The sequence below is a fragment of the Montipora capricornis genome, chromosome 4 (genome assembly GCF_036669925.1).
Source record: "Montipora capricornis isolate CH-2021 chromosome 4, ASM3666992v2, whole genome shotgun sequence".
NCBI lineage: Eukaryota > Metazoa > Cnidaria > Anthozoa > Scleractinia > Acroporidae > Montipora > Montipora capricornis.
This window is the reverse complement of record NC_090886.1, coordinates 53,044,487-53,059,486: the sequence shown is the minus strand read 5'-3', so window position 1 is coordinate 53,059,486 and position 15,000 is coordinate 53,044,487. Positions and strand designations below refer to the sequence as shown.

The 15,000-nt window shown below is 36.9% G+C and overlaps 2 protein-coding genes across 2 annotated transcripts in view; one reads left to right on the top strand and one right to left on the bottom strand.

Moving 5' to 3' along the window:
- Positions 1-9,965, top strand: part of LOC138047414 (leucine-rich repeat-containing protein 43-like) — a 16,678-nt gene extending 6,713 nt beyond the window's left edge. Inside the window, exons 7-13 of the mRNA XM_068894256.1 lie at positions 2,914-3,031; positions 3,614-3,690; positions 5,105-5,327; positions 7,101-7,319; positions 8,203-8,270; positions 8,450-8,687; positions 9,510-9,965. Of these exons, the coding sequence (XP_068750357.1) occupies positions 2,914-3,031; positions 3,614-3,690; positions 5,105-5,327; positions 7,101-7,319; positions 8,203-8,270; positions 8,450-8,687; positions 9,510-9,778 (1,212 nt within the window). The 3' untranslated portion in view covers positions 9,779-9,965. The remainder of the gene's footprint in view (positions 1-2,913; positions 3,032-3,613; positions 3,691-5,104; positions 5,328-7,100; positions 7,320-8,202; positions 8,271-8,449; positions 8,688-9,509) is intronic.
- The window catches only part of LOC138047415 (short-chain specific acyl-CoA dehydrogenase, mitochondrial-like), an 11,333-nt gene continuing 6,131 nt past the window's right edge, over positions 9,799-15,000 (bottom strand). The window contains exons 5-9 of the mRNA XM_068894257.1: positions 14,242-14,298; positions 13,748-13,828; positions 12,769-12,864; positions 12,064-12,120; positions 9,799-10,580 (exon numbers count right to left, since the gene is read on the bottom strand). Of these exons, the coding sequence (XP_068750358.1) occupies positions 10,428-10,580; positions 12,064-12,120; positions 12,769-12,864; positions 13,748-13,828; positions 14,242-14,298 (444 nt within the window). The 3' untranslated portion in view covers positions 9,799-10,427. The remainder of the gene's footprint in view (positions 10,581-12,063; positions 12,121-12,768; positions 12,865-13,747; positions 13,829-14,241; positions 14,299-15,000) is intronic.

Sequence of the window (15,000 nt, the reverse complement as noted above, 5' to 3'; positions counted from 1 at the left end):
ATTTGAAAGATACTGGAGTTCATTGAAGGATTAAGTGCTCACTTGGAGTGTGTAGTTTTCAAGAGTAATGCTTCGACATTTTCCTTTTGGAATAAGGCCGATTATGAGCGCATGAAACAAGGTAATCTGATGATATTTCTCACAATCAGAATAAAAGCTTTCTTTTTCATTTCTCCGTGTACAGAGTGATTTGATGTTTCAAAGTTTGGAGCCTTTAAAGAACATTGCTTTAGCTAAGTACATGTATTATGAACAGTGAATTAACTCGAAAGATATCACATTGACATGCTTTGAATGAGACCAAACCTTGTTATACATGCATTGAGAATTACGCTCCTTTTTTCAAGGCACCAAATGAAATCAATTCCTAAAAGGGCTGGCACTTAATTTAAACTTTGATTGTTGTTTCACTGGAACATTCAGTACTATTGCACAAAATTGCTGGTCGATTGTAGTAAAATGACACCAACATGGAATTAACTAATTTGGGCATGTGCAAAACAGATGAATGGTGTTAATAACCACAATACTGATTTTCTCTTACTCTGAAGACTTTCAAAAAAAATACATCAAGTCTTCCAAGTAATTAAGGAAGTATTTTCTCTTGCAGAAGTACATTTTCAGTATACTTAATTCCTACTTCAAAAACAGTTGGCATATAACATCACAGATTAACTACACAGAATGTGAGGACCAAAGGAAAAATAGTTGTGCTCACAAGCTTGAATTGAGCATACATACATACATAATTACATATTACATAGATTTTATTTTTTCTCGAATTTAAGAGTTTATTAGCAGCATGATTTTAGATTCTGATGCTCATGCTAGTTTAATACTTTACTTTTTGTCTCTTGATATTATTTATGGTGGCCATGATTTCCTGCATGATATATTAAGGGAACTATCGAGCGAATCTGATTTAACCCTGTCTTTGCATTGCAATGAATGAGACAGCAAGTCACAGCTGTTGCAGATTTGAAATAAAGTAATAAACTGTAAAAATAATTATAAAGTGGTTCTCAGTTGTTCTTACTATATCAGCTGACAAACTGAATAATGTGCACTACTTTGAACAAGGTATTAGCCATACCTGTTGGAAAGTCTGACCTTTTTCTGCAAGATCCTCATTAAGGATCTTAAGAATCCTAGGAAAAATCCTGTTTACCCTTACCAAGGATCTTTGCAAGATCTTGATAAAATCCTTGAAGATCCTCAAGGATTCTAGCAAAGATCCTTCAAAAAATTCGTTTAAGATCTTTGAAAGATCCTCATTGAATCCTCAAGGATCCTGAAGGATCTTAGCAAAGATCTGTGCAAGATTTTTGAAAACATTCCTCAAAGATCTTTCCAAGATCCTTGAAAAGATTCCTCAAAGATCTTTGAAAGATCTTGACTGAATCCTCAAGGATCTTTAAGGATCCTAGCAAATATCCTGTTGGGATCTTACCAAGGATCTTTGCAAGATCTTTATAAAATCCTTGAAGATCCTGAAGGATCTTAGCAAAGATCTTTGCAAGATCCTTGAAAAGATTCCTTAAAGATCTTTAAAAGGTCCTCAATGAATCCTTAAGGATCTTTAAGGATCCTAGCAAAGATCCTGTTAGGATCTTACTAAGGATCTTTGCAAGATCTTGATGAAATCCTTGAAGATCCTGAAGGATCTTAGCAAAGATCTTTTCAAGATCCTTGAAAAGATTCCTAAAACATCTTTTAAAGATCCTCTTTGAATCCTAAAGGATCTTTAAGGATCCTGGCAAAGATCCTGTAAGGATCTTACTAAGGATCTTTGCAAGATCTTGATAAAATCCTTAAAGATCCTGAAGGATCTTTGCAAAGATCTTTGCAAGATCCTTGAAAAGATTCATTAAAGATCTTTGAAAGATCTTTACTGAATCCTCAAGGATCTTGAAGGATCCTAGCAAAGATCCTTGAAAGATCTTTTCTATTAAAGATCTTTGAATTCCCTTTAAAGATCTTTAAAGATCGTTATAGAATACTTGAAATATACTTATCTTTAATTATCTTTTAAAGGTCCTTGAATATCTTAAAAGATCCTCAAAGATCCTGTAAGGATTTTCACCAAGGATGGACAAGATTAATTATATTGAAAGGACACCTAGGTAGATGTTGTTGACCCATTCACCTCTGAAGCCGCCTCCACTGACAAGTAAAATCATCTTGGGCTGGTTGCTCGAAGACTGGTTAGTGCTAACCATTGGTTAAGAGGTATCAAAACCTATAGGTTTCTGTGGTATTTAACGCTGGTTAGCGCTAACCATGCTTTGAGCAACCAGACTGAGTGCAGTGTAAAACCTGTAAGTCTCATTCTCAGCAAGGAAACAGACTTAGATGTTGTTAAATTGCAAGCATGTTTACATTCATATTCACAGGGGTCATTGTAAAAATTCTTAATTCCACCTGACCGCCCCAGATGTGCCTGTTCTGAATGTTTATTGTTTAGGAAAGTAAAAGAAATATTTTTCAGCGTTGAAAGTCCTAGCTGCTTTTCACCAGAAATGGAAGTACCGGTAAAATCCATTCAAGGATTCTTCATGATTGTTGTCAGAATCTTTAAAGATTCTTATAAGTTTGCAGATCTTGCTCAGATCCTGAGAGAATTATTTCATCCAGGATACTGTGACAAGATTGTTAATAAGTACTTTTAAGAACTTAAGATGTTCCAAGGACCATGGAAGGTCATCAACAAAAACATTGCGAGAACCTTTACTAGAAATTAAAAAGTCTTTAAAGAAACTTAAAGATCCTGTGACGCTTTTTATCAAGGGTATACATCAAGTTCAAACTAATAGAAGATGATTGTATTGGATTTATCATTAAATCCTAGTCACCAAGTGTTTACTTATAATTGTATTCAATATTATTCTGACTGCCCTTGATTTCTTCATTTAGCTTGTTCCAGGTTATCGTGGCTACACAATAGACTCTATCCGGCAACTGACAATTCTTGATGATATCAGAATTTCTGCTGATGAAAAGCATTTCTTCAAAGGCCTTTCGAAGTTGAAAGGTATGTGTCACACTTGCCAATTGGCAGAACAACATGAATTAGTTCTCTCAAGTCCCTTGTGCAAAAATGGGAATTTAAGCAAGTAAACGTAAAAGTACTGGAGATGTTTTCCTATGCTATAGAAGGCTGGCATTGTTGACTTTCAGCAACTAGAGGGTGTGCAGATTTACAATATTGAGGTGTTGTTGTATAAAATGTAGTTTTACAGTTATAGCATACATGACTAAATTGTCAATCAGGACTATATATAATAATAAAGGGGCTTCTCGCAGATCAAGACCATTCAGCAGCATATGTTTATACTACTAAATTTAAAAATAAATTATTGTTAATCACAGAGTGTTTACTATAGAGAACAAATTCATTTGTGGTAGTTACTTTTAATTAAGAATTAAGAATTAAGAATTTACATTAAATTATTTCTCTTTTAATTTGTTCAATTCTGTACTGTCCTTGAAGAAGCTAGGTGAAGGTTACAGTCTCTTCTTTAAAATGATATCTTGCTGTGGCTTAAAACTTAGCAAATAACTGAGTTTCTGTCAATACCACTGACATGCATTTTCACTGTCTTAATGTTTTAAGATGTTCCTCTTGATGAAGCACAAGTCACAGTATCAATAAGGAACATCAAGGGAGTTAAAATGCCAGAAGAGATTGAGGTCTGTATTATGCATGCAATGGCCAAATCAAGACTTTTACAGTATGCTGGGTGTTTGTGGTAATGGCGAAAAACAAAACATTTTTTTGAAACTTACATATTAGTTCAAAATATTATCAAGTGGGTTTTATGATTCTCTATCAGAAGGGGTTTTATAAAATAATTATGATAGTACGCGTATTCTCATTGATCAATAACTGTGTTTAGATAAGAGAATGTAAACACGTCTGTGACATCACATGAATTTTGATTGGTTATGTGTTGTCAGGTAGGGAAGGCTGCTGCCTAAGAAAATTTTAAAGGGGCCCTCAGAGCTAAACGCTTAGAACTTAGGAGCCCAACATATGAAGTGAAAGGTGTTGCTGTGAAAAATTAAGGCGCCCAGAGCTATTCTTTGGGAGCCCCAGGCTACTGGGCTCCTGTTAGGCAACAGCCTTGCAGGTAGGAAATATGAGCATGTATCAAGAAAATCTGTTTCAGCCTTGAAGTAAAAAAAAAGCATTTTCCTTTTCGAATTATTTTTGAGAAATGTTTTATAAAAGCAATAGAGGACTTTGTTCCATGTTTATACATAACCTCATCTAATCACTCGGGGAGTTGAGAAAATTGTTGACAGTTATGTAAACCCTTGACTGCATCTCGGGTTTACATAACTGCCTTGAATTCTCCCAACTCCCCGAATGATTAGATGAGGTTTATGTACATGTAAACACGGAAAAAGTCCTCTTTTGCTTAATATGTACGGGCTAGCTCAAGGCATGTTGCTATTAAATTATCTTCAACATTAGATTTCAAAAGGGGTTCAGAGTTTTAAAGTACCAACTTTGCAGACCAAAACAAGTAAAGACTTACTCTACAAGCAAGACAGTTTTTTTCAAATTTAGACAGAAAAACCTGAAGACTGAAAGATCCAAGGATTTTGCACAATGCTCAGTCTTACAGGCTGTACCGTATATATGCAAACTCCTTCTTGGAGCTTATGCTATTATAAATTTGATGAAAGGTTTACTCTTAGACTATCTTTCCTGGACAACATGTTTTATATTGTCTCAACAGAGGTGTTATGCTGCATAATTCATCTTTGGTGTTATCCAACTTTAAATAGCCTTGTTGTTTTGCTTTTGTTACTCTGTCATTTTATTTAATTTTGGTAGTACCTTCAGCTACCAGGCTGGAATCAATAGAAGCCTACAGCTGCCCTTTACCCCCTCCCATTGTCACTGCTCTATTTTACGGGTATTTAAAGCAATAGCTATGCAAATCAGAGGAAAGTCGAAACAGACATTGAAGTTGCTGAGAATTGCACTTGTAACCTCTGGCTTTCAAAGACACACATCAGGCATTTGAGCTAGCTATAGGCCTGCTTCTTTCCTCTTGTAAGCTTTAAAGCCTTCATTGTATTATTTTTGTACTAGGATCCTGAAATCAATGCTGATTACCCCAAGACTGAACACAAGTACCACATTGAATTCCGCTTCCTTAAGGCCGAACCCACACTGTGCCCAAACGACTCTCCAGTATGTGAGTCCCCAGTTCTTTCAGTTCCTGCCATCTCACTAAAGACAGCCAATGACAATAAGAATGTTAACCAAGAGGAAGGCAGTAGTGTTGATGGTATTTCCCAAAGTGGAGATTCTAGTAAGTTAAAACATAATTTATTAATAAAAAACTATTATTATAGTGTTCTGATCTTCACTTTTTCACCCACTGTTTCCCTGGGCAAAAAGTCTTAACTGTCGACCCACTAGCAATCTGCAAATTTCAAAGCTTTGTAACCCAAATTTTGTGTTACTCTCTGTTTCAATCAAAAGAAGAAGTTACTGGTAAATGCAATTTAACTGAGTTAACAACTACGAGCGACTGCAGTCAATAATATAAATATATTATATAAATATATATCTTGTGATATAATTATAACAAAACCACTGACAAAAATTATTTTCTTCGGTGTTTTTGTTATATTTGCACGTGTCGGATTCCTCTTGCTTTAGGTTGTAGAGCTTATTCATCAGTGTGGCGGGAAGAAGGAGCATTTTGTGTGGAGTGTTTAGCAGTTTTTTCCCTCCCTTTCCCTATCTATTTTCTAAGTGTTTATCAGTGTGACGGATGGGTGCCTGCATTCTCAGGGGCATGGGGCGTCATGGCTGGGTGGTCAGGTTTTTTCCAGGCACCCAACCTCCACTTAGCGACGCAGTTGTTAACTTAAATAATCCTTTACTTATCTTTCCATGACTTCCTCCAATAAGACCACCATAAATATCAATATTATTGGCAGCCTGAAGCCAATTTTAGCAAGTTGAGGACTGTTAGACTTATCTACTGCTAAGATTGCAACTTATGCTAAAGATAGTAATGACATGCATGCTGAATTTTTGTTAACTTCAGGAAGTATCCTGTCAGGTTTAAGTGTCAACTATGTTTGAAGTATAATAGAGTTAATGTTAGCATTGGTGAAATAAAATTAATGTTATCTGTTTAAAGTGCAGGTTATAGACGCAAATTATGGTGAAGTGATCCTCACTGGGGGCGGCCCAGGGCAGTTCAGCTAGCAACTTGTGTTAATGGGTTAACATTCACTCAAATGTCCCCATTTAATAGAAGTATAATTAATGGCAAGAGAACACTTGATGACACTTGTATTGACATTCACATTACTTGCAATCCTAAGCACGGTAATAGTAACAAATCTAATCCAAGCAACACATCATCAAACAATGTCAGCCCACGTTGTTGGCCAACATGACAGTTACCAACAATCTTTGAAGGTGATGTGATCAGGGGCACCCAATGATAATCCTCTGTGAAATATATGTTTGGGAGAGTCAAACTGTTCTCAGAATTTCGGTTCTACGTTGCCAAACAGCTAAAGATTTTTTTACTAAAACGTTTCCTAAAAGATTCATAACCAGGAAAAGGTAGGCCCACAAGGACATTTTCAGAAGGGATATTTTTGCAAGTTTTGGCACTTAAAAAGGTCACCTGGCAGTTTCAGGTGAGCAAATGGTTAGGTTGGAAGTTCTTAGAAAAAAACGTTCAGCTTGCAATTTCTGAAAATTATGAAGATATCGTTCCCTAAAATTCTCGGACACCTCAATTTTCCGCTAAGATATCCAGACAGACCAAATTCTTCTAGGTGATAAAATCATCTCTTTAGACAGTCTTTTATACATTGCAAGGAGCCTAGAAATGTCTCTCAAACGCTTTGGCTTAATCTGCTTGTTGGTTGCCCTTGTGTGATGTGCTGACCAATGCAAATTATGGTTGGATCGGATTCGTTACCATAGAACCACTTAGAACATATCTAGGTGACCTCTTTGTTGACGGACAGCCTCAGAGTCATGAATTTATTAAACAATCTTGTTCAGTTTTTATGTTATAGGCGATGTAAATACTTTTAATTATCTCTGCCAGGTTTGTTGCAGATGGTTGCAACACATAGCTTGCCTTGGTCTGAAGAGGGAATAGAGCTTGACTACTGTGGAAAATTCCACACACATTTATTGGCTCCTCTAAGAGACTATCTTCAAAACGGTGTCCAGTTCACAGTGGTTAAGACTAAGCACATGTATGTTTTGGAGGATCCTAATGCACAGCAAAATGATGATAACAAGTCCTTAGCATCAAGTAAAAGTACGTTGGACATAATGTTTTTTTGTTGTGGATACAATTCACGTTTGGGCCCAGGTATCAACCCAAACCTCAAGGCTTTAAGATATACTGATGGATTTTGCGTGGAAGAATTTTAAGTGAATTTTGCATGTTTTTGATAAGTGCTTTGCCAAAAAATTAACCCTTTCCCTCATAAGAGCGACACTTAATATGCTCTTTGTAATGCCAGGCTATTGCTGGTAGTTGTTAATAATACATTAGGGGCTGGTCAGAGATAACGGGTGACCAACATCTAGGTCCATTCAAAAATCTATGTTCGTTTTAATCCCTTCCCTCCTAAGTGTGACACATAAGTTTTATTCTGTCTAACGCCAGATAATTTTACTCTCAAACAAGGGCCAGTTTAACGGTCAAAGGGTCATCTGTAATTTGATAAAGACGGGCTAAACCAGTCTGTTATTTTCTGTCCCTCTGGTTTAACCCATTGACTCCCAGGGGTTCCCCATTGATGAGTAAAATCGTCTGGCGTTAGAGTAAAAAAGTTGGGCGCCAAGTCTGGCCGGTTTAGGCCGTTTTGGACATCAAAGGGTTAACATTTTAAAAAAAGTTGCTTCACTTATGATTACCAATGTACACAGCCTTTTTTCTCAGCTTCGTGTCACACAAAAATGGAAGTCCTACATTCTTTGTCGTCTGTGTAGTGGTTTGATGGAAACATCAAAAAAACACTTTGTAGTTAAAAGATGCCATGAGGGAAGTAGCCCTGGGTGATGGTATGGTCGCATGGTTGATATTTGCCACAGTATAATTATGATAAGCCAACACGTACTCTTGTAAACCAGTAGTTGACATAGAGTGCATTTGTAGGTGACTATCTTATAAAATTTAAGTCATTCTGTCTTAGGTCGCCCAGGAAGCAAAGCACAGAAGGTGCCAACTAAAGAGAAGCGGAAAGAATCTGCAAAGGGAAAAGTAAATAATTTATCTGCTGACCAAATAGACATTAATTTCTCAGTAATTATTGGAGAATCATTCAGAAGACTGTGATTGAATCAAAGGTTTTCTCAAAATATTGCACACACAGCATTAATAAATTTTGTTCATCATTGGGAGAAATCCACCAACATTAATTCTGCATTCAATATTCACAGCCAAGGGAAGGAAAAAGCAAGAAGAGCAAACAAGAAGACATTGAGCTCTTTGAGCTACCAAGAACACGATCAGAGTTGGGTTCATGTCATGTCCAACTCTCTCCTATACTGGAAGGGGAACTTGAAGTGGAGTCGGAGTGTGTTTGTGAAGGCGAAGAAGGCACTCCAGAGAGTAATAAAAAAGGAGAGGGATCTTGTTCTAAATCTGATGCCTATGGTAAAAAGAAGTCAATTAAAGGTAATACTGATTCAAGATATGGACTCCTTCAAATAGTCTTTCTTGAGTCCCTTTAACTACAGTTATCGTGTTTTGCCAAGTTTGTTCTATTTAACATTTTTTGGTCTGGTTCAACTTACAACCATATTTGGTAAATCACTTGACCAAAACTCAGCGAGTTAACATGTTTGCCACAAATTTTTAAAGGCCCACATTCCATCAACAGGCATTGCGTGCAGCGGAACAATAGACCTTTTTGCTTGTTTCGAAAGACCTTATGGGATGCTCAAGGGGCAGATTAATATGTATTTGCCCCCTGGGCATCCCATAATAGCTAATGGCCGCCATATCGGTAAAAAGGTCTATGTTCACATATGAAAAGTGAAATTCATCCAATCAGGTTGCTACAATAAGCAATGCAAATTCCCATAACAAAAACAAATGGTCGAAAAGCCTGTCGCTTGAAGGTGGTGGGCCTTCTATGCAACGGTGTGAGAACATTCTAACATAAAATCTGTAGCATAGATTTCTTAACCTAACCATAGATTAGTTGAGTACCAGTTACCTTGTATGTGTCTTAACTTAGGTGAATTTTTATCAAGTGTGTCTAGGTAAAACCAAATTTTAATGTTTCACTTCCCACCTGTGCAGCACACCACACCACAGTTTTTTTAGGAACCAACCCTTTTGGTTATTGTCACCTGTTTTGAGCACATCAATGCATTTATTATTACATTGGTCTTGTCCATTGTTCCCCACTGAATGGTGCAAGTTTAGTCTATGTAAAATGTTAATAGGAGTCACTTGTTTAGCATTCTTGTCAACACCTTTGTTTCTGGCCAGATGGTGCTGACAAGCCCTCCAAAGGAAATCTACGAGCATCCACCGCAGGCAAAAACAAAGCTGGACATCCAAAGTCAAGCAAAGATGACAAGAAGGGGAAAGAAAAGGACAAACATGTAGATAACCATGGTGAGGAGGAAGACATGACTCCACCAACACTCCCTTTAACAATACAAGTTAACATTAAACTGCATTGCTGGAAATCAGCAAGAGAAGCTGCACAAGAACTCGTACCACACAATGTCCCTTCACAATCTGGACAAAACTGATTCACTAAAATCTATTCATGTTTTGTACAAAAAGGTATTTTATTGAAGTATAGATGTACATTTATCTTGGTTTGTTGAACTCTTTTTAAACAAATGATTACCATTCTCTGTACCTTAGGACTGTAACTGCATTAAACAATGTTTGGCGTCACTAAAAAATTTGTTTTAATTCTTATTGTTTCAAAAACAGGTTCCAGCTGTATTGGTTTGTTTTTACATCCTTAAATACTCTAGCCTTAACAGTCACATTGATATCATCTTTCAATAACCTGAAACTGCACATTCAATCAATTTTATAATTTAAGTTGAATGTCCTTTTTTACAAATGCAAGAACAGCTGTCTTGTTTTTATTTTATTCAGATTCTCTCTAAGCAACTAAATTTTTTTTAGTTTGAACTTCAGAAAAGAGCTTTGAAGGTGAAAAACTAAAACTTTATAATTTAATCCAAGAGAGGCAGAAACAATGTTAAGCTTCTGATGTCCAAATAAAATAGTTTAACCCTTTCAGAGTATAATTATTGGAAATAGAATCAATGCAGTTTTATTGTTACGCCAAAAGTAATCTGTTCAGAAATTCATCTATCATAATTGAGTCAAAAGCTGTCATTCTTTTTCCCAGTTAGAAAACAAATACTGTGTTCCAGTTTGTTAATTAGCATATTCTTTTAAGAGTTGTCCAGCAATTACTATTCTTTGTACTTCACTTGTTCCCTCGTAAATCTCTGTAATTCTTGCATCTCTGTAGTGTCTCTCTGCTGGCATATCGGTTACATAACCCATACCACCCAGGATTTGTATGCACTGTACAACAACATAAAAAAACCAAATGTTTACCAACATAAACATTGTTAATCTGCCACTGCATCAGTCAGGGAAAAAGCATGATCTACATGTAGGATAGTTTCCACAGATTTTATGAAATTTGGTCTTACCCTCTTGAAATTGATGAAAATCAAGGGATATGGAATTTTAGAGAGCCAAAAACAAGGCTGTATATTTAAGGACTATACAAGATTGAGTTCTAGAGTAAGTTGGACCGTCATTATAACAAGGTTAGGGAGATCACAGGGTTTCCCTGAATTGGGTGAAAAGTCAACCAGCTTATGTTACTGGAAAAAAAATCAATACAGCACTTAGGATGATAACTTCCCTTTCTAGTTGCCAACCTTCCAAAAAACAATATTCCAGAATTTGAACCATAGAGAAGGGACCCTTTCTACCAAGGAAGAAGTTAAAAGTTATTCTTACTACTTCAATTTAGTACCACTTAACAACTAAATATTAAATACTTAATGACCACAACAACTACCACTGCATGCTACAACTACTACGACTGAGATGGTGGTGGCGACTACACCACCACCACCACCACCACCACCACTACTACTACTACCACTACTACTACTATTACTACTATTACTACTACTACTACTACTACTACTACTACTACTACTACTAGACTCAGCGTCATATGTGGGTTGAGTTTGTTGGTTCTCTACTCTGCACCGAGAGGTTTTTCTCTGGGTACTCCGGTTTCCCCCTCTTCTCAAAAACCACATTGACTTGATTTGCATTAATTGTTAATTTCAGTTTACGGTGTCCCCAATTAGTGCTCCAGTGCTAGAACGACTAGACAACCAAATAAAGTTCCTTTCCTTTCCTTTAGTACTACTAACTACTACATTGAACTACTACTACTACCACCACCACCACCACCACCACCTCTATTAATAGAAACTTTAACAAGCGGCAATGGCTATAATAGCAATGCCGCTGCCGCAAAACAAGAATATCATTGGTTGAAAGAAGAAACTAATTGTGTGCCACACATTTTAGCACATATCTGTGCAGTAGTCTGCATAACAACCACATGAAATGACCAAATTTGAGGTCTTGACAACAACGTGAGCATGCAAATGAAACATTCATTTTCTCTTTTTTACTCTGAAACCGCTCGTCCCTAAAATTAATTTACTTTAGGGTATTTTGCCCACATTGCTTGACATGAATGAGATGGAATATCCATGAATGCTAAGTTATATTTTGAGGGGATCTTTTCGTTAACATCACCATCATAGATCTTAAAGTCTGCAATAAGGCTGCTACTGCTACTCCTATATCTTACGAAAAATCCTTGCCAATTTAATGAGTCTTTCCCATTTCCATATTTCCATCACGATAGCTGAGAGTTCCAGACATTAGAGTCCAGCATCTCTCTGCAGTTGTCCTATGAATGTTGTTCAGTTACTAACTGAACATTAACTGGTCAAAGAAAAATATTTACCTGATGTGAAATATTAGTGGCAGCCTCAGATGCTGCAAGCTTTCCCATGGCTGCTTCCTAAGAACAGAACAAGTTTGAAAATAAATTAAATCATTCAGTCTAACCTCCCAATCTTCTGACAGGTTTCAAACATATAATACTCTTGCATTTTTAAGATTACAGAACTGTCTGAACCAATGACAGAGACAGCAAGTACATCCATCAGTGAACAAGGCAATTAGCCATTCTGTAGCTCTCTTAAGTTTCTCTTTTATTAAAGCAAGTTCAAGTGCACCTTTTTTGAGATACCAAGTATTACATGTACTTTCAAATGAAAACTGAGATGATTTCACTTTAGGGATTTGAAAAGAAGCTGCAAGTGGAAAATGTTTTTCTTGCACACAGCTGGGAGAATGGGGTCCAGTATGTGGGGGGTCTTCAGGTCGCATGGTTTGTGGGTGGCCCAGTTTGTTTTTTTGCCATCTGCCATTGCCTAACCTGCCCCTCCCACCCAACCCTCTTGAGTCTTTTCAATGCGGCTTTGTACCTTTTTTAGAATGTTTATCACATTCCATTCAGTTTGTAAATAGTGTTCATGATTTTTCCGATCTGGTCTATGTTCGTTTCGGTTGTGTTAATAAAGATCATGCCAAATGATCGGCTTGGCTTGGCCCCCAGTTGTGTGTGAAAATGATTTATTTTGGCTCAGACAAATTTTTAACAGACCTTTGTGAATTTCTCTCCAGCATCTTTTAGCATTGCTGCTTTCCATGTCAGAAGCCTGGCACTTTCTAACTTGACTTCCATGTCAGCTAACTTAATCTTTTGGATGCAGGAAATTAAAGAAGAACAGATGCTTGAGATTTTGTAATTTACAACAAACAGCATACATTTTGCTGCTCACGTCAGCCTGAGGATGCCCACTTTTATAGTTAACTGTCAAACAAAAACAAGCCAACAAGCCCTCATATCTATTTTCCTATTGTTTGGTAAGCCTATAACTGCTTGCAGCACTAAAATAATATTGGTTGTTTGACTGACCTTCAAGTCTGGTTAATTTATTCAGTATTTATGAACAAGAAGTACAGTTGACAAGAAGTAAATTGCCACAAACAGCAGAATATCCGAAAAAGAGAAGTATTTTCATTTCATCCTTAAAATTTATGCATTCCTACAACTAAAATTCATCATTTCATTATTTACCAGGCTTGTCTTTGCTTCAAAACCCAGGCAAATAAACCTGTAAATTTTGTACCCTGATAAATATAATCACAAGGAATTGGAGCTTGAGTATCCCATAGTTCTAAGTCTGTGCCTGTGATTTTTTTGTGGAAGTCTCCAATCTCCATCTCGTACATGTTTGTGACATTGTCTCTTAAATTTTCCTATCTGACATTTTTTGTAAAAGCCACAGATATTCAATACATGGGAAATGCTCAGCTTCTGCAAATTAATTCTTGTTAACTTCACACTACTATTGGACATCGACAATGGAAATGGACAAGTGAGTCAGGGGCTACTTATGTAATTAATTTTCTATTTTTTACTGGTTGTGTGTTTTTTTTTTTGTTTTTTTTTTTTTCGGGCGACCAGGCTTTTCATTTTACCAAAAACTGGTCTACCGGTAAACTTTCTAGTCACCTGGAAGTACTAGACGACCACTAATTTCAAGAACTGATGTTGTAGTGGAAATGAAGTAAAATACCTGAATAGTTTGAAAGCTTGAAAGTGGTTGATCAAAGGCAAATCTTTTTTGTGAGTAATCTATGGCACATTCCAGAGAAGCCTGCAACAGATTTTAAAAGCCAAATGTAACCTGCAATTCTTTCTAATCACCTAAAGGACACATTAATACAGTGCCAGAGGCATTACCAAAATGATGCCAACGACTGTAGGAGGCAGTGTGGCCCAGTGTTAGGCAGTGTGGCCCAGTGGTTAGGGCGCTTGCCTTGAGATCCGGAGATCCCGGTTCAAGACCCGCTCTCTGACCACTCGTTGAATTTGATCCTGGTAGTCCATGGTTCAACTTTGCAGCTGCACTTGTAAATAGCCAACTGGTTTGCCTCCGGTCAGTTGGGATTCCCTAACAGTTATAGTTGTGTTCTGTTGTTTCGTTGATTCATTGGCCCTGAAAAGCCCCTATGGGGAGAGGTCAATTATGTATGTATGTATGTATGTATGTATGTAACCCTACTATACCTGTGCTATTCCTAATGCTTGTGCTGCAATGCCAATGCGACCAGCATCAAGTGTACCCTACAAATCACACAAAGAGTTGATGAAATGAATCACTCAGTCATGTTCAAGAGTACTAAACAGCAGCAAGAGTTGCATTACTTCATTATGCATTTTTATGGCGCCATCCCAGTCAAGTGGTGCATTATATACTACAGTGGTTTGGTACATATTCATTTGGAGAACAGACTTGTATGCTACTTGCTGGCTTGGAGGTCCATATAGAGAAAAAACTCTGCCTAAGGACTTCAGGCACAGTGTTTATCAAATATGGACCAACCTAACCTGGGCCCCGTTTCTTGAAAGTCCCGAAAACTATTTGGGCCTGAAAAGCCATTTGTGAAATTGCCAACCGCTTGTTTTAGAAAGCCGATCTTTAACATGATTTCAAGGCAACAAAAAGAAAAATAACTCTGAAGTTTGACAAATTAAATCCTCTCCGTTCTTGAGATACAAAGGGAATTGCGACAACCGAAAACGCCCCGTAAAATTTCGGGACTTTTCAGAAACGGGCCCCTGGGGAATAACATTTTCATATTAATTTTTTCTAAAACCTAACTAAATACTTTTAAAAAACCTGTACAATTTAGGGCTGTAATCCAACAATATTCCTGAAAACGTCTGGAAAATAGTTAGTATGGAAAACGGGTAAAGCAAAATAATGAAAAAGGCTTCATTGAAACCCTTTTATTGATGTGGAGATGTTAAATGATGTACTTGACG